At 48.0% G+C, this 27,141-nt stretch overlaps 2 protein-coding genes across 8 annotated transcripts; one reads left to right on the top strand and one right to left on the bottom strand.

Annotated features, from left to right (window-relative positions):
- Positions 1–253: 253 nt before the first annotated feature.
- On the top strand, positions 254–17,650 carry myripa (myosin VIIA and Rab interacting protein a). Of its 5 annotated transcripts, none has more exons than XM_020711239.3 (17): positions 254–384; positions 955–1,093; positions 1,624–1,845; positions 3,595–3,731; positions 6,708–6,788; positions 7,830–7,927; positions 8,136–8,216; positions 8,331–8,468; positions 8,609–8,735; positions 13,364–13,654; positions 13,784–14,025; positions 14,172–15,551; positions 16,033–16,209; positions 16,444–16,605; positions 16,728–16,826; positions 16,904–16,964; positions 17,446–17,650. In XM_020711239.3, exons 2-17 carry the CDS (start codon positions 984–986, stop codon positions 17,460–17,462), a joined length of 3,423 nt encoding a protein of 1,140 aa, XP_020566898.1. In that variant the 5' UTR covers positions 254–384; positions 955–983; the 3' UTR covers positions 17,463–17,650. The 5 variants fall into 5 exon arrangements, with proteins under 5 accessions (XP_020566898.1, XP_020566897.1, XP_011485383.1 ...); XM_020711238.3 differs by having other exon boundaries at positions 16,901–16,964; XM_011487081.4 differs by lacking the exon at positions 17,446–17,650 and having other exon boundaries at positions 16,904–17,057.
- On the bottom strand, positions 16,338–27,141 carry plxdc2a (plexin domain containing 2a). 3 transcript variants are annotated; one of them, XM_078934963.1, is made up of 15 exons: positions 26,937–27,141; positions 25,137–25,291; positions 24,930–25,064; positions 22,381–22,450; positions 21,811–21,933; positions 21,622–21,740; positions 21,451–21,550; positions 21,286–21,381; positions 21,137–21,218; positions 19,683–19,743; positions 19,416–19,614; positions 19,070–19,105; positions 18,661–18,815; positions 18,187–18,463; positions 16,338–17,070 (listed from the first exon to the last, which is right to left on the bottom strand). In XM_078934963.1, the coding sequence occupies exons 1-14, from the start codon at positions 27,004–27,006 to the stop codon at positions 18,248–18,250; spliced, it is 1,617 nt and encodes a 538-aa protein (XP_078791089.1). In that variant the 5' UTR covers positions 27,007–27,141; the 3' UTR covers positions 16,338–17,070; positions 18,187–18,247. The 3 variants fall into 3 exon arrangements, with proteins under 3 accessions (XP_078791089.1, XP_023820627.1, XP_078791090.1); XM_023964859.2 differs by having other exon boundaries at positions 25,137–25,288; XM_078934964.1 differs by lacking the exon at positions 16,338–17,070 and adding an exon at positions 17,966–18,096.

The following is a 27,141-nucleotide window of genomic DNA, read 5'->3' as shown; positions in this document are numbered from 1 at the left end:
TTACGTCAGTCTGTAGTTCTCCTGTTGACCACTAGATGTCCTCAGACATCCAACTGCTTTGGATCTCCTTTTAAATGACCACTTTCTCAGTTTTATTATACTTTTCTTTATTGTATGTTACCATCTCTAAAAAAACTTTGACTTCAGGGAATTTTATATATATGTAAATTCTTAATGTATCCAGTTTTCCTTTCACAAATGGGTGTGGTCACTTCACATGTTTGCTGGAAAATGAGGCTTACTCCGGCTTTGTGCTGGTTTCCCCTCACTCACCGGATGATTGCAGGAGCCAAAGGAGAAACAGAAGTTTGCTTCATTTGTGTTGTGAACGCACAGCGACAACAGTAAACAGGCAACACTTTTATGCCCAACACAAACCAACAGGTGAGTTGTTTTTAAAGTCATCTTACTTCAGATTGAGACATTCAGGGGGGGAAAAAGTCACATAAGCTGTGAGATTTCATTTAAAATGCCTAATAATTCATCAAACAGTTTTATTTTGATTAAACTAATATAGTTTTCTGAATCTGATCTGATGTTTAAGTTAAGATTTCTTATAAATTTTTTCTTCACCCCAGACAGAAAATAATTGACTCTGTGGTGCTCCTAAAAGTCTGTGCTGATATTTCAGCTGTTACTGCTTTACTGCAGATAAAACCCAACTTTTTTGTTTAATTTACTTCCAGTTAATGTTTAGTATCTATTAGTTTGTGTGTTCTCTGACATTGAGAATTCCCTTCAGAAATGTTGTTTAAGTTAATGTGTCCACTGTGATATGTAATGATGTCTGAAAATAAACCTTTTTTTTCTCAGAATTTAGAAACGAGAAAATCGATTCCTGAACTGATCTGAATGTTCTAATGATCGTATGTGCAGTCAGACGTTTGGTCCAGGTACCTGTCATGTTTATGTCTCTGCTTAGATCGAATGCACACGGGCTGTTTGTGATCTTAGGGGTCCAGTGTCATTGAGGGGGGACCGTGATGGGTCGGAAGCTGGACCTGACGGGCCTGACGGAGGGGGAGGCGGCTCACGTGCTGCAGGTGGTGCAAAGAGACATGAAGCTTCGTAAGAAGGATGAGGAGCGTCTCAGGTTAGCTCTGAACATTTAAGGGTCTGATTTAGTCCAGGAAAAGCTGAGGGAAGGCGCAAAAACAAAACAGAACATGTCTGCCGCAGACACGCAGCCCGTCTGCCGCAGACACGCAGCCCGTCTGCCGCAGGCACGCAGCCCGTCTGCCGCAGGCACGCAGCCCGTCTGCCGCAGACCTGCAGCCTGCCTGCCTGCAAAAGTCTATAAATATAAAGACAGCAATAAGCAAAAGATGAACATAAATGACCATTTCCCCCTACATACAGCCCATATCCCCCAGTAAGGGTAGCTGGGACAACAAGAGCTAACAGATGAAGACTGATTTGAAAAAAATGTACAGATATTTGCACTTTTATTCAACATGTTTGAAAGTTATGGGATCAAATGTGTATTCTAGGTATTTAATGTCTATTAAATGTATTTAATGTTGTTGCAAACACACCAGCATCTGTTTCCACATCTGTAGCTCTCGTTCTTCATGTCACCAAATCTCCCCCACCCCATCCTCCTCCGACTCCTCCTCCCCACAGCGAACTGAAGCAGGAGCTGGACGAGGAGGGCAGTCGCTGCCTGCTGCTGTCAAGGCAGACGTGCTTCAACCGCCGCTGCTGCATCCGCTGCTGCTCGCCCTTCTCCTTCCTGCTCAACCCCAAGCGCCAGTGCAGCAGCTGCAGCTACAACGTCTGCAAGGCCTGCCGGGTCTACAACAAGCGGGACAGAATCTGGCTTTGCTCTGCGTGCCAGAAGAGCCGGTAAGGCCGGTGCCCCGTCCGTGTCTTTATCTGTGATGTAGACGAAGGTGAAGCTGAGGAGGTTCGCATTTAAACTTTGTTGGAGATGTTTGTGGAAGGGTTGATAGGTTTTCTCACAATTCAGTCCCCCAACTCCTAAAAAAAGGTCTTCTTCTGGGATCTTGTGAGGAAGACGAAAGCTTTACCTAACCTGCTAAAGCAAAGGAGAAAATATGAAGCATTCCACAGGACTACAATCTGCTTGGTATGTAAGTCTGGTCACATAAAAAGGACCTGGATGATAACTAAACCCTTTTTGACCTGAGCTTGATGAAGAGCTTGTGGGTTCTTCAGCGTTTGCTGCTCCTGTTGGTTCAGGTTTACCTCCAGCTCCTCCCAATGCCAAAAAAAACCCCCCAAAATATTTCCGGGTTTATTCCTTTTCTTCAGGGCATCAGTGGTTGGTCGAATTTGGTGTAGCAGATGAGAGACACATCAAGCTCAGGAAATACCCTCTGAAATGTCAAGATGTCCAGCAGTGCCATCAGCTCAGAAACCAGCGGGGCACAGATGAACCCATCTACAGTCCAGAGAAGTCTGGACTGAAGCATCTTCATGAAAAGTTGCAGCCAAAAATTCAAACGAGGCCAAGAGGCTCACGTCTGCAGGACAACACAGGAAGTGGGGTGCAGAAAAATGGCAGAGGGTGAAGCATGGTGGAGGTCTCTAGAGGGGAAGATTTTGATCAGGACACACAGGTAGATACTAATCCACCATGCAACACCATCAGGATAGATATAGAAATAATCTCCATTCATTTCCAAACCTGCTCAGTCACAGTTACTGTCTGATGAAGGAATCTGAATCACAGAAAACTGCACATCCATCCACACTAAAAAGACGATTCAGAGTCACCAGAAAACCTACCAAGTCTGTTTTTGGACTGTAGGGAGCTTGAGACAAACCACAGGAACGAGGAGAACATCCAAACTCCACACAGAAAGAACCAAACCGGGATGCACAGGTTTATAGTAAGTTACTGTAAGATAAGAGAATTTAACATTTGTCTTCTGATTCTAGGTTTTAATGTTCTCTACCCCTTCTTGTGACATAAACACCTTTTTGTTATGTCACATTAATCAATCCTAATTTGGAGAAAAGCTACAGATTATGTGAAGCGAGTCACTGCTGGTGTTTTTTTTCTGAAGACTTTGATCTGCAGCTTCATGAACAATGAATCCAGATGTAGAAACGATAAGAGCACCGAGTGAATCTGATCTGTTTAAATCACAATAATCTGGTTTTTATTAGTTTGTGGATCTCTCAGGCTTAATCCAGCTTTGGCCACTCAGCCACTTTCAGATTTACTTCACAGGGTTTCACCAGTAAAATCCCCATTTCATGGTTTGTTTTTTACATTGCAACAAACAATTTGTCGTTACTGGAGCATACAGAAGTGTGGAGCCTGGAGGGTCGTCTTGCCCCCCAGCAAACAGATGGTAGCTCGCTTAACAGGATGGAGTTCCTGTGGAGAATCCTGCCCCTCCCGACACAACCCTTTATTTTATCCAGGCAGGGGACTGGCACAGGGAAACCCAGACTTAGGTCGTGTGGGCATTAGCCTGTTGCTCAAAGACACTGATGAAGCTCATTGGGCTCCCTGGGAATCGAACACAAGTTTCCTCCGGCTGTACACTGAGCCGGCTGAGCGATCCAGCCGGTTGTCTGTCCCCAGCATCGCTTGATTGGTCTGTTGCCGTCTCTTCTCAGGCTGCTGAAGGCCCTGTCCCTGGAGTGGTTCTACTCCAACGTGAAGAAGCGCTTCAAGAGGTTTGGCAGCGCCAAAGTGCTGAAGACGCTCTACAGGAAGCACCTGGCAGAGCACATCGCGCTGTCAGAGCTCACAGGTACGACGCCTGGCTTTATGGAGCGTTGGCGTGTTGAGGGGGGGGGGGGACTGTACCATAGCTTCTCCAACGTGATGAAGGGAGACCCTGAAAACGACCAGACAGATTTATGCCTGCTGGAGGCTGAGAGCAGATTACCCACAATGCTCCAGTCAAAGTTCAGGTTGAACTTCAAATCAGTAAATATATTTAAGTATAAAAACACCAAATCAGCTAAATGTTTATCAAAATCTTTATGGGTTCTGTTTCACTTCTGGCTTTTCTTCTGGACTCGACTGCTGGCAGAGAGGAAATGAAATGAAAAACATTCAGCTGGACCCTCCAGGGAGTCAGAGCCCCCCAGTGCTAATACTGAGGCAGGATTAGGATCTTTGTATTATGCAATCATCCTGAAAATATGGAGTTCTGCTGATTTCATCCTGCGGCTTCTACTCCAGCATGTTCCTCCGTTAAGGTGGAACGATGAGTTACTATGAAATCCTGTCGTTCCCGTTCTGAGGCGTTTTAGTGAAGCAAAGATGCAGGGCTGTGACCTCAGACAGGGACGCCTCCTGAATGTCAGCTCCCACGAGCAGCATCAGCACCAGCAGAGTCCTCCTGAGGCTCGAGGGGGGGTTCACATGGAGGACTCAGAGATGCTCAAACATGGCGTCATCCAAAGGGCAAAGCAAAAGAGCAGAGAGACCCCGAGGAGAGCGCTAAACACAGATCAGTGAGGAGAAACATTTCCACAGCTGGAACACTGGATGTGTTTGTGTTCTGTTGATAGAATCACTCGACAGGTTTCTTTTTCTGATGTTTGATGCTGAAAAATCCTGATGATGGCTTCGCTGTAACACGCAGCCTGGCGTCTGCACGTTTCTCTGCTGTTTATGCTTTACTTAAGCTGATAGTTTGACACAAGACGTTCTGAAAAATGGACGCCTTATTCATTGACTGTATCTAAAACACTGGACCGCGTGGCCCCTCCCCCTGGCGTTCCAACCAGGAAGTGGATCCAAGAAGCCAAAATCTCATAGGCTGTGTCTAAATTCCCACCCTAACCCCTAACCACTGAAAAAACTATGAGGTGCCCTGGATTCTAAAAGCAATTCGACCAACATGCTCACTACTTTTTTTGTTTTTTGAACGGCGGATGTAGTCATCAAATTCATAAAGTTCAAATCTAATTGATATGAGTGTTTTGCAAATTATTTATGAGTTCACTGTCTTCTGAAAATAAAAACACTGATGGCTTAGTAAAAAAATACATTTAAATACATTTCTTTTGGCATTGTGGTCTACATTCACCGATCTGGTGAGCATCGATGCACACTGGTTTTTCACAGGGACTTCTGGGAAATTTCTTGGGCACTGACACAACTAACAAACAGCTGTTACTCTGTCATTCTATTGGTCAGAATGAACATACCCGTTTTTTAGTTCAAGTTACAAACTGACCAAACAGATGCCTCAGTAAAAGTAGGCGGAGCCTGCCGGCCCCCACTTCCAACATTCAAAACATTTGAGAGATTTCCTGGATCTCGCTTTCTAGTTGCCTTCCAACAAGCTCACTGCTGATTGGACCAATCACTGCTCACCTAAAACGCCAACATGGCGGCGTCCGTATGACAAACTATGCTAATGAATTGAGCCGGAACTGAACAGTTTTCTGTTGATGACATCACGTTTACTCGCTCCAGTTCTCAGATTTGGTCGGATGGTCGGACGCCATCCACAGGAACAGCTAACATGTAGGTCTCTGCAGCACGTTTTCATGCTTCAGCCTCACATCAAACACTAGAATTAGGATTAAAAAAAACAAAAAATCTTTTATAACCTTTTAACACTAAAACTGTCACCGCCTCTCACATTCTTTGAACAACTGCAACTCTTCCGTTGTTTACCGATATTCCAACGGATTCGGATGTAAAGACAAGCAGCTCGAAGCTCAGAGTTCCGGTCATTCAAAGAACAGCAAGACTGGAGCTAAAGCTCCGGCCTTAAACTGCTTTTTGATTTCCAACACAAATGGGAACTTTTCACCAAAATAAATGAGTAATCCTGGTAAAGCTTTAGGAACGTTCACACATTTTGGTAACCACTACATGCATCACAGAGCACTGCGATGATCACACAGATAATGTCGCTCAGCCAAAGCGCTGCCTTCGCCCCTGTCGGGTGATTGGCCGTGACTCTGTGCACCGCGCCGTTCTGGCCGGCTGCACACAGCTCAGGTCATCCAGTAATGCGGCACACGAGCCGCTCTAATGCACTTACGTAAGCACAAACGGCTGCATTGTTGCAGGGCTGTTTCAGGACGAGGAAAGGTCTTTCGACTCCTTTCTTCTGTAATCTTTATTTTAGCTGCACATAATGGATCAAATACATTTCATTGACAGTTTTACCATTTAAGGCCCTCATAAACATTTAATAACTTTCTGTACTTTTTCTGCATCTGAGAATTCTCTGAATTCTCTGTTTTGGGGTTTTAAATGCACATAAAGAGATTATGAATCTCAGAGATCCGAGGTCCCGGTGACCTTTCGGGGTCATTGGAGCCTACCCCGGCCACTGTTGGCGGGGAACGTCCTGGTCAGGTTGCCGGTTTGTTGCACAATCACACATGCACATTTTGGGAGCATGGAGCGTGTTTGTGGATGAAAAGCCACACATCCACACAGGAGGGTCCCTGCCAGGACTCAAACCGGGGCTTTCGTAGAGTGAGACAAGAGGGTTAACCACTGCACCACGCAGGCGACTCGAAAGAGGAAACTGGGAGGAAGAAAAGAGGCCTAAAGCTCTGAGTGAATAGAAAGAAAGACCAACAGTGAAAACAGTTTTTGATTGGTCTGTTGTGATAAACTTTACATTTTAGGTTTTCATTATCTCTTAATCACGTTCCTTTTAAATGAGAAATGAAGGCTTGAACTAACTTAACGTCTCAGCCCTTAAGCTGTGTCTGTCTCTTATCCGCGTGTGAATGTGTGTCTGCAGACGGCAGCGCCTGCGGCGACAGCGTCTGCAATGAGGGCAGCGTCTGCGGGAGCGACTCAGCGTTCTACAGACAAACTGAAGGTTTCATGGTTCTGACTTTCATTCAGAGTTCTGTTGTTCCACAGTTAGAATCCAACCGTGTGAGCGCTGCGGCACAAACCCGTCCGTCTTTGATCTAAACACTCTTTTCAGAGTGTGCATTTAATTTTTTTTAATTTGATCAACGACGTCTTGTTGTGAGAAAGGCGTCAAAAATATAAAATGTATCCTTAGTAATTTACCCCTTGTGCTATCTTAGATGACCCCACCCTTACTTTGACGTGTTCTCCCTACCATGACAAAGGTGGATAAAGGTGGAAAGATTTCATGTAATCCATGGACACCAGTGAAGATCACAAATCATTGAAGAAAAAAGGTTCAGAGCACTGTCTAGTGGGTCTAGATGACCCAACTCCCAACGTTAAAGTGCCTAGGATAGCACAAGGGTTATTATTATAATGCGATGAAAAGCATTTGGAAATATTTGCAGAGAATTCCATCCAAAGGTCTGGTGGTTTCCTCAATGGAGCAGATTATTGGCTTATCTGAGTCCAAAGACTGTAAACAAGAGGAAACTGGCTCCGCCCCACCCCGTGGACACATTTTACTGTTGGTTCACATGCCTATTGTTTCATGTGCAGACTAAATATAGTGCATCATTTCCTTAGAACGATCAGTGGCCCCTCCAGAAATGAGGCTTTTGGAGATCTGGAGACCAAAGGGCTCCCCCTGGTGGTTACTCAGGTTCAGTGAAGGCCTTTGAGACGCGTTGGATCCTCCTGAACTCTTTTAATTACGATGAAAATGTATTTCAGTGTTTTTTCCTCTAATATAGATGCATTTATTGCAGCTTTATTACAGAATTTTGCTAAAAAACAGAAATAATTTACGACTAGCGTTTCCTTCAGGACAAGAGCTCCAGCTAATATCATCTAAATGCTCTGTAGAAAAAATTATAATATAAAAATAATATTGTCCTATCAGTAGGAAACTACTTTGGAATGAAACACGTGTTTAAAATGATCATATTTTCATAGTTTTTGTAAGTAAGAAAAGCTGAAGGAAAATCCTCTTTGTGTTCAGAGCACAGCATGGCGGAGATGCTCAGCGTGGCCACACGGGTGGCGCAGGAGGCCATAGATGAAGCCATCTCCAAGGCCGAAGCCGACACGTCCACGCAGGTTTTTTAACTCTGAGCGTTTCTGTGTTTGTCAAAGGAAACGCTTCAAAACATTAAATCCACACAGATGCTTTTATTCTGAAATCACAGCGAGGACGCTTTTTTTTTTGCTATGGTTGAGAAGCTTGTGGATCGGAGCAAAAATGAACAAACAATGGAAGTGAGACATCAGCTGAAAGTTTAAAAGAGAAAGTTTTTGTGTTTTCCAGGAGAAGCAGAGTGAGGTTCTGTATCTTCATGAGCACAGAGCGGAGCTCGTCCAGGAGCTCGCCGAGACGATTGTGGAAAAGGTCAAATGTTTTCTGAGAGTCTCTGTGGGATTCACACACTAAGCTGAGGAGATAAACAAACTGTTTGCTGCTTTGTTCTGAATTAAGCTGCTGATCCTGATCTACGTGTTTTAGATCATTAGCAGAAGGAAAACGTTGGCACAGATAAAGGCTCAGTGTGACCAGCAGTGGCCTTTTGGCTCCAACATGGACCTTCAGCATCAACCGTCCGATCAGGCCTCCAGCTCCCTAAAGCACCAACCAGACCTCTGGGTAAAAACTCCTTCGGTTTCACAGAAATCTGTCTGACTTTTGTTGTAGCTTCCAGTTTGGCCACAGGAGCTAAAAAAGCAGCTCATGAATAAGAAACACGTTGCCGTCGTGGAGTTTCAACGTGTCCGACGTGTTTTCAGAGATCGCTCCCAGCTTTCTCTCTGTCGAACGAGGACCTGATCCAGGACACTCCACCCGCCCTGCAGAAGGAGGGCGCCGGGTCTCCCATGGCGGGATGGAAGGGCGTGGAGCGACTCGACAACGCAGGTGAGATCCTGAATGACCACGAGAAAAACAAGGAAAAGTCTGTCAGGTTGAATTATGGGTAAGAAGGAGACGAGGAACTACTTTAAGATTCGGCCTTTTCTGTATCTATTAACACACTTGACTTTCACATCTACTCACTTTATTGTGTAAAGAAGAAAAGAACAAACCGACCAGTTTGAGTTTGTGCTGCAGAACCGAGATGCAGCAAGTCTCTGACAAGAAAACAGACTATGTGAGGATTAACACTTCCCTTTAGAAGGCTGGTTCCTCTAAGACCGTTTGCAGGCTGGTTCCTCTCAGACCGTTTACAGGCTGGTTCTTCTCAGACCGTTTGCAGGCTGGTTCCTCTCAGACCATTTGCAGGCTGTTTCCTCTCAGACCGTTTGAAGGCTGGTTCCTCTCAGACCGTTTTCAGGCTGGTTCCTCTCAGACCGTTTGCAGGCTGGTTCTTCTCAGACCGTTTGCAGGCTGGTTCCTTTCAGACCGTTTGCAGGCTGGTTCTTCTCAAACTGTTTGCCGGCTGGTTCCTCTCAGACCGTTTGTCGGCTGGTTTCTCTCAGACCATTTGCAGGCTGGTTCCTCTCAGACCATTTGCAGGCTGGTTTTTCTCAGACCGTTTGCAGGCTGGTTCCTCTCAGACCATTTGCAGGCTGGTTTTTCTCAGACCGTTTGCAGGCTGATTCCTTTCAGACCGTTTACAGGCTGGTTCCTCTCAGACCGTTTGCAGGCTGGTTCTTCTCAGACCGTTTGCAGGCTGGTTCTTCTCAGACCGTTTGCAGGCTGGTTCCTCTCAGACCGTTTGCAAGCTGGTTCCTCTCAGACCGTTTACAGGCTGGTTCCTCTCAGACCTTTTAATGGCTGGTTCCTTTCAGATCGTTTACAGGCTGGTTCTTCTCAGACCATTTGCAGGGTGGTTCCTCTCAGACCTTTTACAGGCTGGTTCTTCTCAGACCGTTTGCAGGCTAGTTCTTCTCAGACCGTTTGCAGGCTAGTTCTTCTCAGACCGTTTGCAGGCTGGTTCTTCTCAGACCGTTTGCAGGCTGGTTCCTCTCAGACCGTTTGCAGGCTGGTTCTTCTCAGACCGTTTGCAGGCTGGTTCTTCTCAGACCGTTTGCAGGCTGGTTCTTCTCAGACCGTTTCCAGGCTGGTTCCTTTCAGACCGTTTGCAGGCTGGTTCCTTTCAGATCGCTGGCAGGCTAGTTCTTCTCAGACCGTTTGCAGGCTAGTTCTTCTCAGACCGTTTGCAGGCTAGTTCTTCTCAGACCGTTTGCAGGCTGGTTCTTCTCAGACCGTTTGCAGGCTGGTTCTTCTCAGACCGTTTGCAGGCTGGTTCTTCTCAGACCGTTTGCAGGCTGGTTTTTTTCAGACCGTTTGCAGGCTGGTTCTTCTCAGACCGTTTACAGGCTGGTTCCTCTCAGACCATTTGCAGGCTTGTTCTTCTCAGACCGTTTGCAGGCTGGTTCTTCTCAGACCATTTGCAGGATGGTTCCTCTCAGACCATTTGTCGGCTGGTTTCTCTCAGACCATTTGCAGGCTGGTTCCTCTCAGACCGTTTACAGGCTGGTTCCTTTCAGACCGTTTGCAGGCTGGTTCCTCTCAGACCATTTGCAGGCTGGTTTTTCTCAGACCGTTTGCAGGCTGGTTCCTTTCAGACCGTTTACTGGCTGGTTCCTCTCAGACCGTTTGCAGGCTGGTTCCTCTCAGACCATTTGCAGGCTGTTTCCTCTCAGACCATTTGCAGGATGGTTCCTCTCAGACCGTTTTCAGGCTGGTTCCTCTCAGACCGTTTGCAGGCTGGTTCCTCTCAGACCGTTTGCAGGCTGGTTCCTCTCAGACCGTTTACAGGCTGGTTCCTCTCAGACCTTTTAATGGCTGGTTCCTTTCAGACCGTTTACAGGCTGGTTCTTCTCAGACCATTTACAGGGTGGTTCCACTCAGACCTTTTACAGGCTGGTTCCTTTCAGACCGTTTGCAAGCTGGTTTTTCTCAGACTGTTTGCCGGCTGGTTCCTCTCAGACCGTTTGCAGGCTGGTTCTTCTCAGACCGTTTACAGGCTGGTTCTTCTCAGACCGTTTGCAGGCTAGTTCTTCTCAGACCGTTTGCAGGCTAGTTCTTCTCAGACCGTTTGCAGGCTGGTTCTTCTCAGACCGTTTGCAGGCTGGTTCCTTTCAGACCGTTTGCAGGCTGGTTCTTCTCAGACCGTTTGCAGGCTGGTTCTTCTCAGACCGTTTGCAGGCTGGTTCTTCTCAGACCGTTTGCAGGCTGGTTCTTCTCAGACCGTTTGCAGGCTGGTTCCTTTCAGACCGTTTGCAGGCTGGTTCCTTTCAGACCGTTTGCAGGCTAGTTCTTCTTAGACCGTTTGCAGGCTAGTTCTTCTCAGACCCTTTGCAGGCTGGTTCTTCTCAGACCGTTTGCAGGCTGGTTCTTCTCAGACCGTTTGCAGGCTGGTTCTTCTCAGATCGTTTGCAGGCTGGTTCTTCTCAGACCGTTTACAGGCTGGTTCCTCTCAGACCATTTGCAGGCTGTTTCCTCTCAGACCATTTGCAGGCTGGTTCCTCTCAGACCGTTTTCAGGCTGGTTCCTCTCAGACCGTTTGTATGCTGGTTCCTCTCAGACCGTTTGCAGGCTGGTTCCTCTCAGACCGTTTACAGGCTGGTTCCTCTTAGACCTTTTAATGGCTGGTTCCTTTCAGATCGTTTACAGGCTGGTTCTTCTCAGACCATTTGCAGGCTGGTTCCTCTCAGACCTTTTACAGGCTGGTTCCTTTCAGACCGTTTGCAAGCTGGTTTTTCTCAGACTGTTTGCCGGCTGGTTCCTCTCAGACCGTTTGCAGGCTGGTTCTTCTCAGACCGTTTACAGGCTGGTTCTTCTCAGACCGTTTGCAGGCTGGTTCTTCTCAGACCGTTTGCAGGCTGGTTCTTCTCAGACCGTTTACAGGCTGGTTCCTCTCAGACCATTTGCAGGCTGTTTCCTCTCAGACCATTTGCAGGCTGGTTCCTCTCAGACCGTTTTCAGGCTGGTTTCTCTCAGACCGTTTGCATGCTGGTTCCTCTCAGACCGTTTGCAGGCTGGTTCCTCTCAGACCGTTTACAGGCTGGTTCCTCTCAGACCGTTTAATGGCTGGTTCCTTTCAGACCGTTTACAGGTTGGTTCTTCTCAGACCATTTGCAGGCTGGTTCCTCTCAGACCGTTTGCAGGCTAGTTCTTCTCAGACCGTTTGCAGGCTGGTTCTTCTCAGACCGTTTGCAGGCTGGTTCTTCTCAGACCGTTTGCAGGCTGGTTCTTCTCAGACCGTTTGCAGGCTGGTTCTTCTCAGACCGTTTTCAGGCTGGTTCCTCTCAGACCGTTTGCAGGCTGGTTCCTCTCAGACCGTTTACAGGCTGGTTCCTCTCAGACCTTTTAATGGCTGGTTCCTTTCAGACCGTTTGCAGGCTAGTTCTTCTCAGACCGTTTGCAGGCTAGTTCTTCTCAGACCGTTTGCAGGCTGGTTCTTCTCAGACCGTTTGCAGGCTGGTTCTTCTCAGACCGTTTGCAGGCTGGTTCCTCTCAGACCGTTTGCAGGCTGGTTCCTCTCAGACCGTTTGCAGGCTGGTTCCTCTCAGACCGTTTGCAGGCTGGTTCCTCTGAGACCTTTTACAGGCTGGTTCCTTTCAGACCGTTTGCAAGCTGGTTTTTCTCAGAGTGTTTGCCGGCTGGTTCCTCTCAGACCGTTTGCAGGCTGGTTCTTCTCAGACCGTTTACAGGCTGGTTCTTCTCAGACCGTTTGCAGGCTAGTTCTTCTCAGACCGTTTGCAGGCTAGTTCTTCTCAGACAGTTTGCAGGCTGGTTCTTCTCAGACCGTTTGCAGGCTGGTTCCTTTCAGACCGTTTGCAGGCTGGTTCTTCTCAGACCGATTGCAGGCTGGTTCTTCTCAGACCGTTTGCAGGCTGGTTCCTTTCAGACCGTTTGCAGGCTAGTTCTTCTCAGACCGTTTGCAGGCTAGTTCTTCTCAGACCGTTTGCAGGCTGGTTCTTCTCAGACCGTTTGCAGGCTGGTTCCTCTCAGACCGTTTGCAGGCTGGTTCCTCTCAGACCTTTTGCAGGCTGGTTCTTCTCAGACCGTTTGCAGGCTGGTTCCTCTCAGACCGTTTGCAGGCTGGTTCCTCTCAGACCGTTTGCAGGCTGGTTCCTCTCAGACCGTTTGCAGGCTGGTTCCTCTCAGACCGTTTGCAGGCTGGTTCCTCTCAGTCCGTTTGCAGGCTGGTTCCTCTCAGACCGTTTGCAGGCTGGTTCCTCTCAGACCGTTTGCAGGCTAGTTCTTCTCAGACCGTTTGCAGGCTAGTTCTTCTCAGACCGTTTGCAGGCTGGTTCTTCTCAGACCGTTTGCAGGCTGGTTCTTCTCAGACCGTTTGCAGGCTGGTTCCTCTCAGACCGTTTGCAGGCTGGTTCTTCTCAGACCGTTTGCAGGCTGGTTCCTCTCAGACCGTTTGCAGGAGTTACGGTGTCTCAGAATCCTCAGAACATCACCGATGACATGTTTGGAACCCGGTGCTGGTTTCGTCTCGGCCTGCAGCTGTGTGTTTTTTTGTGGGTCCATGTTTGCTCCTTCGTGTCTTTACCCTGTGGGTTGGGGGGGGGGGCTGTCCTCAGTTCTGAAGAGTCCGGACGGGAACTGGCTGGCCCTGCAGAGCGCACAGTTGTCCCGCCCCGGCCTCCTGGCTAGGAGGAAGAGTCTGGTCTTCAGCGCCCTGGAGAAGGAGTCCGGAGTGAAGTCTGCATACGAGGGACTGGACTCCGACAACGAAACCAAACCAGAACCAGAACCAGAACCACAACCAGACAGCTCCTGGGGGGCCGTCTTGCAGGAGATCCACAGGAAGATGACAGACTCTAACCTTCATTCAGGCGGCGACCAAATGTCCCTGGCAGCGATCCAAAAAGGTGACAAAATTCTTTTCCATCGTGTGTTTCTGTTCTATTTCAGTTTTTCTGTGGTCATTTCTACCTGCTGAAGAAGAGGAGGCTGAAGACATTTTTCAGTAACTTTGAAGAAAAATCTTCTTCTTCCAGACTCCGAGGGGAACTGGAAGTTGGGTAAACCTCTGCAGGCCCTCCTGAAGAAGAAAGTTCCTGCAGAGCTCAGGAAACCTTCATCGTCCCGCAGGACCAGCATCATCGACGTGAACTTCTACCTGACAGGAGCAGGAGAGGAAGATGAAGAGGAGAGGACGGAACCTGGAGAGGAGGATGAAGGAAAAGCCCTTCAGTCTCAGAGGAGTAACAAAGAATCTGCAGCTTCTTCTCCTTTAGGGGTAAAATGTTCACTTCTGTATCTTAAACTGCGTTTTTGTGTCACAATCGTAAAAATCTTCTCTGAACCCGTTTGTGACGCGTGGAAAGAAAGTTTTCATCCAGACGTTCAAACAGAAATCTGACTTCTAAACTCTGACATTCACAGGACGTCAATCATAAAGGCCGCAGGTCTGACGCTGTGACCTCTGACCTCCTCACATCCGGAGCCCCGAGCCCCGAAGCTCCTGACCGGGACGACGCCGCCTCGGGAGGAGGGGGCGAGCCGATCCAGAGGGGGAGAGGTTCTCCTGTTTCTGGAGGAGATGAGTTTGATCAAATGAGAGATGAGGAAGAGGAGAGGTTTGGTGAGGAGGACAGCGACTGCACTGAGGATAAAGATGAAGAGGAGATGGAGGGCAGGTTGTACAGGCTTGTGGCGCGGTCCAGCCTCTCGTATTTTTCCTCCACTGACGAAGAGTTGGACAGAGACGAGCAAAGTGATGAAGATTGGAGCAGATCCATTGACGTGGACATGGAGGAAGAGGAGAAAGCGTCAGACGAAGTCACCTTCAGACTTTGTCGGCTGGAAAAAGGAGTCGGAGCGGCGCGGGCCTCCTCCACCGAAGACGAGCTGGACAGAACCGGCACAGAGGACGAAGAGGAGGAGGAGGAGGAGCATTTGTCCATGAAAGTCTGCAGATTAGTGAATCAAATCAACGCCGCCCAGTTCTCCTCCACCGAGGATGAGCTGGACAGAGCCGGGGTCGACGAAGAGGAGACGGACGAAGGGGCGCTGTGGACGCAGCTGCAGAAAGATCATCTTCGGGATTTGGCCAGTTTGGTCAGCGCCTCACAGTTCTCCTCCACAGAGGATGAGCTGGACCGGGCCGGGAAGAGCGAGGAGGTGGAGGAGCTGCGGGGAGGCGCAGGGTTCACCGGGGGCATGGACATGAAAATGTTCGATTCCAGGGATGAAGTGCAGAGCAGAACTGAAGAGGAGGAAGACGAGAAAGGAGGAGATGAGCCGAGGTTTGAGGGCAGAGAAGAAGCAGATATTTGGTCGAAAACATCTGTGGAAACGGAGGAGAACAGAGGAGAACAGGAGGAGAGCGGAGCAGCACAGAGCGATGAAGACGACGGGGAGTTTGACCGAATCATCGGCAGCATGTTGACAATGACCCTGGAGGACATGCAGGTGGAGGACAACAGAGGAGGAGGAGCTGATGAAGACCATGAAAACGGACTGAAAGAGGAGGATGCCAACGTCTTTAGAGTGACGGCGGAGGAATCTGGAGAGATCCGTCTGAAACTGGAGAACAAAGACAAGGGAGGAGGAGAAGAGGAGGCACAGGAAGCAGAGACAAAGACAGAAAAAACAGACGTCTGGGATGGAGAGAAGCTGGAAGAAAACAGGCTGACAGCAGGAGATCCGGAGTCATCTCAGGCTCCAGGAGGCGCTGCTGACCGGGAGAAGAGGGAAGAAAAACCAGACAGAGCATCCAGAGAAGACGCAAAGCCTTTTCTCCCCCCAGAGGAGATTCAGGAGGTGAGTTCTTCTGAGCTTCATCCAGAGTTCAGCAGCTTTCCTGCAGACTCTTCTAAGCCTCGGATCCTTTCTTCTCACCTGTTGGACCTGCATCTGTTCTTCATCTCTGCTGCAGCGCTAAACACTGTAAAAACAGAAATAAGTCCAACGTTTAACAGCAGATTTTCTGTAAAGAAGCCAAAAATCTGCCAACGGGGTCTGAAAACCACACATTCTGATTTTAGAAATAAAATTCTTCTTAGAAGTTTTCTCCGATTAGTTTGCTGTTGAAATCTTTCTTGATAAGATTATTTACAAGTCAGAAAAGGGAAACAAGGGTTCCTTTTTCCTTTCTGAAGATCCTGTTTCTGCAGTGAAGCTGCTGCATGAAGCCATCTTCCCTCAGATCTTCTCCCGTCTGGACTTCCTGAGACATTTTCCACGTTTTTTAAGCATAAATCAATCATAGTTTGTGCCGCTGAAGCCTTTCTGTGCGCCACAGACTTCCTCGGCGGCGTCTCTGCGCAGCATCACCACCGAGGTGCTGAAGGTGCTGAACGCCACGGAGGAGCTTCTGCAGAGGGAAGAGGGAGGGGACAGGCGAGACCCCGCCCCCTCGCTGCCCCCAAATGCAGACCCCTTAAAACTGGACCAACGGTTCTGCAAGCTGGAGGAAAGCGTGAGTTTGAGCTGAATTCATTTGTGATGCAAAGAAAAGCAGGAAATAATCGTCACCAGATTCATTTATCAGACGAGGTCGTCTGCTGACAGGAAGTCACAAAAAGAAGCAGCAACTCTATAATCAACTTTTGTGTTTTCCTTTGGAATCAATTTTTATTCAAACAATATTCATTTATGAGAAGATTATGACGCCGATGATCCTCTGAGTTCCTGGAAATTCTATTGGCTGCAGGTTTACGTGGCGGCCAGTGCGGCCTACAGTCTGGAGGCGGAGCTTGGAGAGCTGGAGGGCTGCGCCCGAGGCATCAGCAGCTCCACCAGCGTCGTGGAGCTGTCCTTCCTGGAGGAGCAGGTGGCGGCGGCGGCTGCAAAGGTTCAGCATTCTGAGCTGCAGGTGAGCTGCAGAGACGGGGTCCGAGCCCGGAACCGAGCCCGGGGCCACAGGAGCGGCTCCAAGTCCAAACCCTGACACCGCTTCAGCTTTCCGAGGTCAGGTTGTGCTTTGTTGTGTCCCAGATCTGCGGCATCTCCTCAAGGATCGCCGCTCTGAAGAGCGCAGGCCTGAACGTGGACCCGCAGTCCCGCCTCTCCAAGACCCGGTCTGCCTGCGAGCCGGTAAGTTCCCGAGCCTCAAACCTCAACCGGTAACCAAGGTTCTGATCCAAATGAGACGTCTCTGCTCCCCACGGCAGGCCGTGACGCTGGACTCCTCCAGACAGCTGAGACGGCGGTTACCTGCAACACCTGTGCAAGGTGGACCTCACCTTCCCCACACGCCTTCATGACCGGCGCTTTTTTCAGTCAACAGGAAGTGACGTCCACGACGGAGTGTTTGGGGCACCAGAAGTGAGAATAAAGTCTAAAGATGATGAGAAAATAACATTTCAGGAGGAGAAATTCATGCTTTTACAAAAACAGTAGATCCTTGAGGAGTTTCTCTGAATCCTAAACAGATCATTTCTTTGTTGAAACATTTACAAAGCTAAGTTAACATTTCATTTTTTCAAAAATCACAATTTTTATCTTGTAAAATTATGACTTTTTCAAGCATCAATTTATGACTTTATTCTCCTAAAATGTTGACTTTATTCTCATGTATTTTTATGCTTTTATTCTTCATCTTATCGTCATCACTTCCTGCTCAGAGTCTGGATTTTCTGTCGGGGATTAGAAAATTACAGATTCATATTTCACAGCTGACCTCACACTAATGTCTTTTCAATTCTGTTTGCAGAAAACAAAAAACTCTGACGCACCGGCACTCTGATGTCCGATGTTACCTGAACTCATCACCTGAAGCTGTGCATCCCAACGCCGTCCGCCTTAAAACTGTTTCCTGTAACGACCGACAACTGATTTTTGTGCTAAAAAGTAGATCAAATAAATATATTTTTTAAAAATTGACAACAGATGAACGAAAATAAATGAACATAAAGTGATCAGAGATTCAGAAAATCTTCATTTGAAAAGTGGAATAATTATTTTAATTTACCCACAATTCTTTGATCCTTTCTGGTTGATGAAACATTAAAACGTAGAACAACAAAACAGAAAAAAACTGCTTTTTCCAAACTGACTGAAGTCTGGAAAGTGTCGTCAAAATAATCTGACTTCCTGTTTGTTGCTGTCGTTTACTTTGCGTACCGAACGAAGAGCAGAGAAAATAAATGGAACATGTCCACAAACGCCGCCGTCAGCCCGCCAGACGGAGGCGGGCGTCCCCGTCAGGAATGCGGTCTGTGTTTTTCAGGGAAGGAAGTAGCGTCCAGGTGTGACATTCCTGCGCGTGGAGGTGTGGAATGGGCAGATATGGAGCGGAAAGCCCATCTTTGAGAGGGTTCAAAACCCGTGGCGGCGGCGGCAGCTTCTGTAAACCTTGAACCTCCTGAGCAAAACCACGGGAAAAACGTTCCGTCCAACTCTCATTTCCGCCTCTCAGAGGTTGGACAGCTTTTCTGTCTCTGACTGAACAAACCTGAGCATCAGCTTGAAAGAAGCCTCTCTGCCCCAGAGCATTCTGGGATTTGTAGTTGTGGTCAGGAGCTCTCCGGGCGCAGGAAGCGCTCCCTCTGGTCGGGAACGATGAAGCCCTCCCTCTGCTCGCTCTCTCTCCTGAAGGTCACCTCAAAGGAGGGTTTGAGGTCGATGACCACGGCGCCGTCTCTGTCCTGCCCCGGGGTCTCCACCTCGGCGTAGGAGGGGCGCCCCGAGCCCCGCCTGAACTTCAAGATGGGCCAGTGCGTCGGCCGTCGCTGTGGGAGGTTGGACACAAGGTTTTGTGAGAACCGATGTTCAGGTTCCTCGTCTTCTTTAGACTCTGAACTGTTCCTCGTTGGAACGTCACCAAATATTTCATCCGTTTGAATCTCAATAATCAGAGAAAAACCAAGTAGAAATGATTGAGATTCTGCTGAGTCTAAACAAGCTAAACAACATCCGTCTTCCTCACCTCCATGAAGAAGAGGCTGGCAGTGGAGGTCGGGTGGCTGTAAATGTAGACGGACGCCAGGACGGCTGCTGTCACGACGAGCATCACGATGACCACGGCAGCCAGGGGGCCGCTCTGCAGCCCCCCCTCGCTCCGCTGTCCGTCGGCGTTTCCTGCTGCATCAGATGATCAGACGATCGTGAACCGTATGTGACACGGATGCTCAACATACAAACATCAGACGTGTTTCTGACGTTTGCTAGATGATGGTCAGATGTTGCTCAGGTGTTTGCCCGTCGCTCATCGGACGTTCGTCAGACGTGAATCACACGTGATCATGTAGGTATATCTGATATGATGCATTTGATGTTTGCGAGGCAATCGTCCGGCGATCATCAGACGTTAGATCAGTCCTCTGAGCAGCACTCACCTGTTTCACTGATGTGGAGCGAGATCGATGCATCGTCTGCAAAAGACAACAACAGCGTTGTCATGGAAACGTTCAGCTTTGACCTGAGAGCCTTTGGGTCACCTCCACAACAACCAGAGGAAGAGGTCACCGGAGGTCACCGGAGGCCTGACCTTTAGAGGAGGCCTCAATGTCTGCAGAGGCAGCTCCCCGGAAGGATGCACATACATGAACAAGCCTGCTGCACACGCTCACATTGCATTGGTCTGGAAAATAACTGACCACATCGACCCCCCCTCCCCCCCTCCTGCTGTCACACCACGCATGGCCGACGCCCAGAAACGAGGCGTTCCTCTGACATCATTACCATCCGCAGCTTTGCCGGCTGGTTTCTGAGACTTATCCTTCCAGCCGCTGCCTGGCGGGGGGCCGGTGGAGGTCCCGCTGAGCCGTGTGGGGGTCTCCCCTGACCCCCCCCACTGCCGCGAGGATGTGGGGGAGGGGGCGGCATGTGTCAGTGGGCGTGACGTGGCGTCCGGCGTCAGAAGGCAGCGGGGATCCCGTTCCTGGGAAACAAACGCTGAGTCAGTCTGAGGGTTTGGTTCCGACTCAGCGGCTGAAAAACAAACAGAACCTCCTGTAGGCAGCCGTGGTCCACCCAGTCCTGCCGGTTACGGTCGAAGCCGCTGGAGCATCTGAGAAAGGAAGTCGGGGGGGGGGGGGGGGGGGGGGGGGGTCACTCCTGCTGATTCTGAACAATCTACTGATTATCATAAATGTTTTACGTTAAGGCTGACGGTACGGCTGCACGCTGGTCCAAGGCGCTGGCTCAAACCCTGGCTGGGTTCTTTCTGTGTGGAGTTTGCGTGTTCTCCACGTCCACATGTGGGTTTTCTCCAGTTTCCTCCCACAGTCCAGACACATTTCATAGCTTCACTGGTGTCTGCCCCTAGGTGTGCATGTGATCGTGTGACCCTGCAACAGACCGGTGACCTGCTCAGGGTGAACCCCGACAGTAGCTAGGATAGGCTCCAGCAACCCTGTGACCCTGAAAGGGATTCAGCGGCTTCAGAAGGTGGATGCTGACGGTTAAATCTTCTCGGACTGACTCTGATGGTAAAAACCTAAAGTTCTTCTGCATCAGAACATCGTGGCAGGAATCCGTCCTGATCAGAATCTTTTTGGCTTTCCTGGCGTTATGAGCTGCAGCGTCTGAAACTTTGATTCCCCTCACGAAAACCGTTGAAAAAGTTACAGAAGAAAGTCGTGCGAGGCTTAAAAAAACTGTGAAACATCTACACAAAATAAACCAATCAGGCTTTTTGCGGAAAAAATAGCTGTTTAAAAAGTTTCCCTGAAACCCTCATGAATCTGTTTGAGCTTTTTTTCCACTTAACATTTTGCTCTGATAAGTAATAATTAATAATACTCCATATTTTTAGTATATTTTTTCATTATATCACACAATAATTTCGAAATGAATCTGAAACTACACAATAAAATCAATTCTTAGTTGTAAATTCTGCCATTTTTTTACTGCCAAAAGGGCAGAAATTGAGATCAAAGTGTTTTTATGTTTTATAAGAAATGTCTTATTTTAATTCATACATTCATCATCTAATCCGTTTTATCCCTTTTGGGGTCACGTGGCTGCTGGAGCCTATCCCGGCCCCTTGTGGGCAAGGGAGGGGGCATCCTGGACAGATCGCCGATCTGCCGCAGGGCCACATATCAGACACTCGTGTTACCTTAGTATCCAATGACCTGTGAAGAATGTTTTTGGACGGCGGGACTCCGGATTCCCCGGAGAGGTCCCCCATTGGTGTTCTGGTCCCAGCCAGGACTTGAACCGGGGGCAAGAGCGCTAACCACTGCTCCACCGTGCAGCCCAAGTGTTTTATTTAAATTTAAAAAAAACGTTTAAATCCAAAAACAGTCAACGTGAAAATGTCTAAAAAAAACAGGTGAAGCTCCACTAAACAACAAAGTTCAAAGGATTTATGAGTCATCACTGTGAGTTAAAAACCTTTATGTTAAAACTACACTAATGTGTGTGTGAGTGGGGGGGGGGGTCTCCTCTGGGTTCACCTCTGCAGCCGGCGGCACCATCTGCAGTCAAAGCCGATCTGGGAGGAGACGCATGGACCACAGCTGGAGAACTGCAGACAGGCTGCCGACGAAGACAGAGTCACCGAATGCAGCCGGACAACAAGTTCAAATGACAAACCGCCTTTTACTGGGGAGGGGGAGCATCTCCACCGCCGTGCAGCTGCTGATCTGGGATTTTAGGATGTCCACTTTGTGATACTCGTAGATGGTTCTCCGGCGGACATCTGGAACAGAGAAGGAATGAGGAGGCGGCCGCCGAAGAGGGCGGACGGAAACCACAACCATCCCCTTACTGGGGATCTGCTCCATCTCATGGAGGACGACGAAAGCGTCCGACAGCCCCACTTTGACCGGATGGTCTTCCGAGGTGATGTCACGGATGTCAACGGGAACCTGAGCGGAGGAGATCGGCATGAAGGCCTCGCCGCTCGGCGGCAGAGGGAGAGCGGCGGCGCGAGAGTCACCTCCTTGTAGGCGAAGACGATGCGGCCGTCGCTGTGCAGGACGGCCTGGAAGGTGAAGCCTCCCAAACGGACGTTGCCCTGCAGGTGGAGCCCGTTCCACTCAACCACCAGCGCAGTTCCTGAGAGGAAGACAGGAAAATGCTTTTTCCCCAAAAAACAGAAGCAAAGGAAGCCCCGCCCCTTTCCTACCGTTGTCATGGAGCATCACGGTGGAGTTTGAGGACAGGCTGGGATCAAAGTTGGCCATCAGAGGAGCGATGTACTGCGTGGCTGTGAGCATCCTGTGCAGGATCGCTCCGGTGTAGATGAAACCTGCGGGAGGAGGTCGGGTTAGGGTCCGGCAGAACCGTGACCCCGTAAGGGATGAGACGGGTCCAGAGAATCCACGTCAAACCCAGAAACCTGAAGACGCTGAAGTCCCAGATCCCACTTATGGTAAATGGTGTATGCTGGTACAGTTTAACTCATTCAAGTTATAAACTGAACCATCAGGGGCGTGGCCTTCCAACAAGCTCACTCCTGATTGGTGAGAGTGGTTGCCATAGAAACTCAGAACAACCAATCACCGCTCACTGACAACGTCTGGCTTCAAGATGTTGGCCGTATCGTTAAAAAAACCTGCAACTGAATTGACTTAATTTGGTGTGAGCCGGAATAAACCATTTTTCATGGATGGCGTCACTCTCTCAGATCTGATCAGTTCAGACTAGAAAACCACATTTTAGTTTCTCTTCAGCCTCGTAGATGAAAGAGTCTCACCTCCTGTTGCCACGGTAACTTCTTTTAGAGGATGACCATAGAAGGGAAAGCTGAAGGAAAGATTTACTCTCTGGAAACGGAAAGAAAAAGAAGTTAGGGCTAATTCCTGATGAAACATCGTCTTCTGAGTTAACTTGAATGTTAACTGCTGATCCTTCTGTCTTAACGTTCCACTCCGGTCCTCAATCTGACACCAGAACCAATGAAATAAGGTAAGAAAGTCTGCAAACACTTACCCGTCCTAACAGTGTGAGAAGGAAAACATTCCTGATTTCCACTCTGATCATCCTTTGATATATTTACAAAGCCTTTCCAGTCGTCTCTCAATAAGGATGATGCCCTTTTTAGCCATAATCCAAAAATCTGTGTGGTTTTCTAGGACATAGTTTCTGCAGAGCAGCAGGAGTTTAGTAGAAATTCACCTCTGAGTTGTGACTGTTGGCACAGAGTATGCCTGCCCCCACTTCCCATCTGTTCACCTGCTGCCCCGCTAGCTTACAGCCCCTCACAACCTTAACCTAACATGAGCGGTGCAACAAAAACAGCAGCAGTTCCAGATCCATCCATCCGTCCAGTTCTGATCCAGATTCCAGCTCAGACCAGGAAAACAGAGACCTTCATGGATCTGTTGGTCTGCAGGTGGAGGATCAGAATGGAGCAGAGCAGGGAGCCCAGCGTATTTTCTACATCACAAATACTATCTTTTTTAAACAACGTTTTCTACTCTGCTCCTGATTCACAACAAATAAAAAAAGAAATAGAACTGCAGTTTTAAGATGAATTGTTTTATCAGTGGTTGCGGTTCTATGTGCAAAATAGCTTGATCAGATTAAAGATCGGATTAGAATTGAACTGTGTACATGGGCCCAGAAAAACGTTCTCTGATTATAACAAACATTAACACACGCCTCACTTTAATAAATCATTTGGACACGTACGGGAAACGACCGTAGAAGAAGAAATATTGAGTTCCGTTGTAAACAAACAAGCTGCAGCATAGAGCAGATGATCTTCTAAACATGCTTTTATTATAGTTATGATTATTATTGAGTGCCTGTTTGCTCATAATTTTCTGCACGGAGCCGGAAGAAGGATTAGGTTGATGCATGCTGAAGGAATTTATTTTTTGTGGTTCTCATTTCTCCTAGGCTTTTATCTTATCTTTATTTCATTGAAGGTTTCCTCCAGGTTTACTGTGTGTGGTTCCTTTGAAATTTCAAAAGGGCTTCCTGAACATTGCATATGTAAAGAGGTTGTGATCCTGGAGCTCCAATCTCAACCCCCTGCAGGAGAAAACGGTCTTTGATCTTCTGAGGCCATTTGGTTGTAGGTCTGACTTGGATCATAAATCAATCATCTCTGAGACTGATTTCCATCCCTGGGAATCGCCACAGGCATCTGCTCCCGTGTGGGGAACAAAGGTGTATTGTCTACTGTATGTTAAGAAGATCCGGCCACATGGGGGGGCCACCTGGGGAGCCATTTGGTTGCGGGACCATGTCAGTCTGGGAGGTGACTTCAGACGCGGGAAACGGATCCTGACTCCTAATATGGACTGACAGAAGTAGGCAGGTTCCCTGCCAGCCAATCCGAGCGTCCAGAGGAGGAGTCTGGACGGCATGCTGTGTTACGGAGGAGGAGGCTGAAACCGACATGTTAAAACAGCTGGACGGAGGAACTTTCGCTGTTCCCAACAGGCTGACACGTTAAGACGTTTGTAATTCGGCGCTGTGTAAGCTCTGAAACTTTGGGAACCCAGATGATCTGTTTTATTTTGTTTTACTCTGTTTTTAGAAATATTGTTAGGGAATAAATTTGTTAAACTTAATCCGGTCGAATCCCGTGGTTTTCTCCTTCTCGACTTTATTGAACATGCAACAAGGAAAAGTAATCTCAAAGCGACAGATTATTATTTCCAACAGTGCTAACAGCATTTAGCCGTGGATGAACCTAAATCCATGCTGTCAAAGCTGCAATCTGCACCGAAATATGTGGGAATAACATCAGCCTCTTTTTATCTGAACACGACGGGAAACACAAATCCACATGATTGTTTACAAGGTTTCTCAGGCCGGCCCGGTGCGCCGCCTCCGTTAGCTCACAGAGCACCCCAAAGCCGCTCCTCTGGTCGGAGACCCAGTTCTCCCGAGTCCGGCAGCTCGCTGACGCAGAGCGGCTGGATGGACTGCGGGCCCGAAGCCTCCTCTGGAGCGCCGCACCGTCTATGCATGACGTAAACCAGAGCAGCAGAGACCCACGATCAGAATAAACTGTCTCTATGCTCAACGATCGGATCAACAATCGGTATAAACCACCCATCTCCATCGGAAAAAACTTTTGATCTGAAAGAGTCTGACCGAGGCAGTGTATTCCGAACGGCGTGTTTACATGATGCAATTTTATTCTGATCAGGCGTTCTTTCCGATTACTTTTGTCCACGAAACCGCAGCTACTGTTTCCATCCCCAGAAAATGTTTAAAAAAAAAACACCAAAAACAACATTTTCATTGAAGTGAGTCATTACAATATGTCACATGTTCAAATCCCACCTCTGCGTGTCTGTGTGAGTTGGACAGGAACCTGAGGACCTTCCACTGCCCCCCCTGGATGTTTACCCACAGGTCTTTGGCTGGAGCGTCTCCGGGGCCGTAGACCTTGGATGTGTAGTACGCGTGGTCGCTGCCCTGAAACCACATTAGTTCCTTCTTCATCCTAAAGGAAAACTTCATTTCCTCGCCGCGTTTAAAGCGTCTCACCACAAACTGCGTGGAGTTCTTGTGTTTCTCTGCCATCAGCAGATCCGGGTCCGGGTCTCCCGGCCCGTGTTGGTCTCTGTAGAGCCCCCGCTTGTCTGCTGCAAAGCCAGGGGCCCCGCTCCTGTGCCTGGAGGGCCACATCCGCTCTGCAGCTGCTGGGAGACAAGGAAGCAGAGCGGGTCACACAGAGAAAGGCCTGAGAACAACTTTTCTGTCACTTCGGTCCCAAAAGAGGGGTTCAGAGGTGAACTAAAGCGGGAAGACGTCTCCGTCACGTCATGGAGGGAGGTGGAGGCAGTTCCTGCACAGATGAAGTAAACAGGAAGTCAGCCCTCCCTGCCAGGGACAAGCATCTACTCTTCACATGGGACGGTGAAGGCATGCTTCACATTCTTGACAGCAGGCAGGAGAAGCCGGCCAGCCGTGGGTGTTGGGTCCACATATCTGTCACTGCGGCGTGGATGCTGGCTGCTCTGCAGACGGCTCTGCAGACGGCAGATGTTTCTGCTGCACATCTGCATCCATGACGGCTGAGGGTCCCGGAGCAGAGGAGCCTCTGTGGGTTCAGACGGTTCTGGAGGACGGGTTCCTTCAATAAACGGTTTACTGGGTTCCAACAGTTAAAGCAGGAATGAAAAAATACAAGGAATAAAAAAACAAATGTGGCCAGAATCTGCAGGGAAGAACATCCAATTAGGATTTATTACATTGTGAAGAAGATGAAATCACTGACATTTTAACATTCTCATCAACATATTAGTTGAAAAAATCATGACTAACTGTCCTATCTAGGGTGGATATATCTGTGTTTGCAGATCTGTTTGTTTGTCTTCTTTAGTTTTTTTCTTTTGTTTTGATTGGTTGAAGTGAACTAAAGCCAGTAAATAACAGAAACAGAGGAAGTGATGGATGGAAATTAAACTCAAAGTGACAGAAAAAAGGTTTAAGAAGAATAAAGAAGAACTAGTGAAGCTAGAAAGACTGCAAAGCAGAGAAAAGCTTCGTTTTGGGCGATTCTCTGAAATCACTGAAAATTTTTAATCCCAAAAGGGGAAAATTTTATGGTAAACCATTTTAAACCAAGAAATGAAACCATCTGTGCATTATCGCACACAAACACATTTAGGAACATTTCATGTGTTGCTGAGGTGTAGCGGTCAGCCATTGAACAAAGAAACTTTTCACTAAATCTAATCATTTATTTTTCTACTTTCCCCTAAATAAATGTAAAATGAGAAAAATACATGAATTATCGCTAAAGTGGCTCCATTTGTTCACATACCTCAGTTTCTCTCAACCCTGTGAGTGTTTGTTTCCAAACTTTCTCACTTATATTTCCTTGGTTCTGTTGTCCGATTTACACTTTCAAACTCAACAATCAGTTTTGTTACATAGAAATGATATTTACTGTTGTTTAGGGAAACAATTGTCTTGGGAAAATTTATAGATTTGTTACAATCCTCGTTTAGTTAAAATCTTCAACCCTGTAACAAAAAAAAACATTTTTATGGGGACTGTATTTTGGACTTAAAATCAAAATAATTTAAAATAAAATAAAATAAACTCACGTTAAGTTTATTAAGTGAATTTAAACCAAAAAAAGTCACAAATTAATTTCTAGTAATGTCATTTCTACTAGAAATTAATTTGTTACTCTTTTTGTTCAAACATTTTGTGAGAGGTTCAGATTCAAAGTTCAGAGAAACTCGTTTAGGGAGCAGAAGTGAAGGTGCAGAGAATTCAGAGAGCGGCTGTTTTCCCGGCGCACTTCTGCCGGATGATCTTTGCGCACTCACTCACCGTCCGCAGATGCGCGCTGCGCCAGACAGCGGCCCAACAGGAGCAGAGCGGTCAGACAAACGGCAGACATCCTCCTCCGAGCGGAACCAGAACTGAATCCTGGCCAGATCCGAGACCCGCTGACAAACAAAGAAACCCTCCCCGCTCAGGAGCGAGGCGTCCACGGTCACCACAACCAGCCTTTATCACCAGGATGCGTTCAGGT

This window comes from Oryzias latipes, chromosome 17 (genome assembly GCF_053564925.1).
Source record: "Oryzias latipes strain Hd-rR chromosome 17, Olatipes_Hd-rR_3.1".
NCBI classification, from domain to species: Eukaryota; Metazoa; Chordata; class Actinopteri; order Beloniformes; family Adrianichthyidae; genus Oryzias; species Oryzias latipes.
This window is presented reverse-complemented; position numbering and strand designations above follow the sequence as displayed.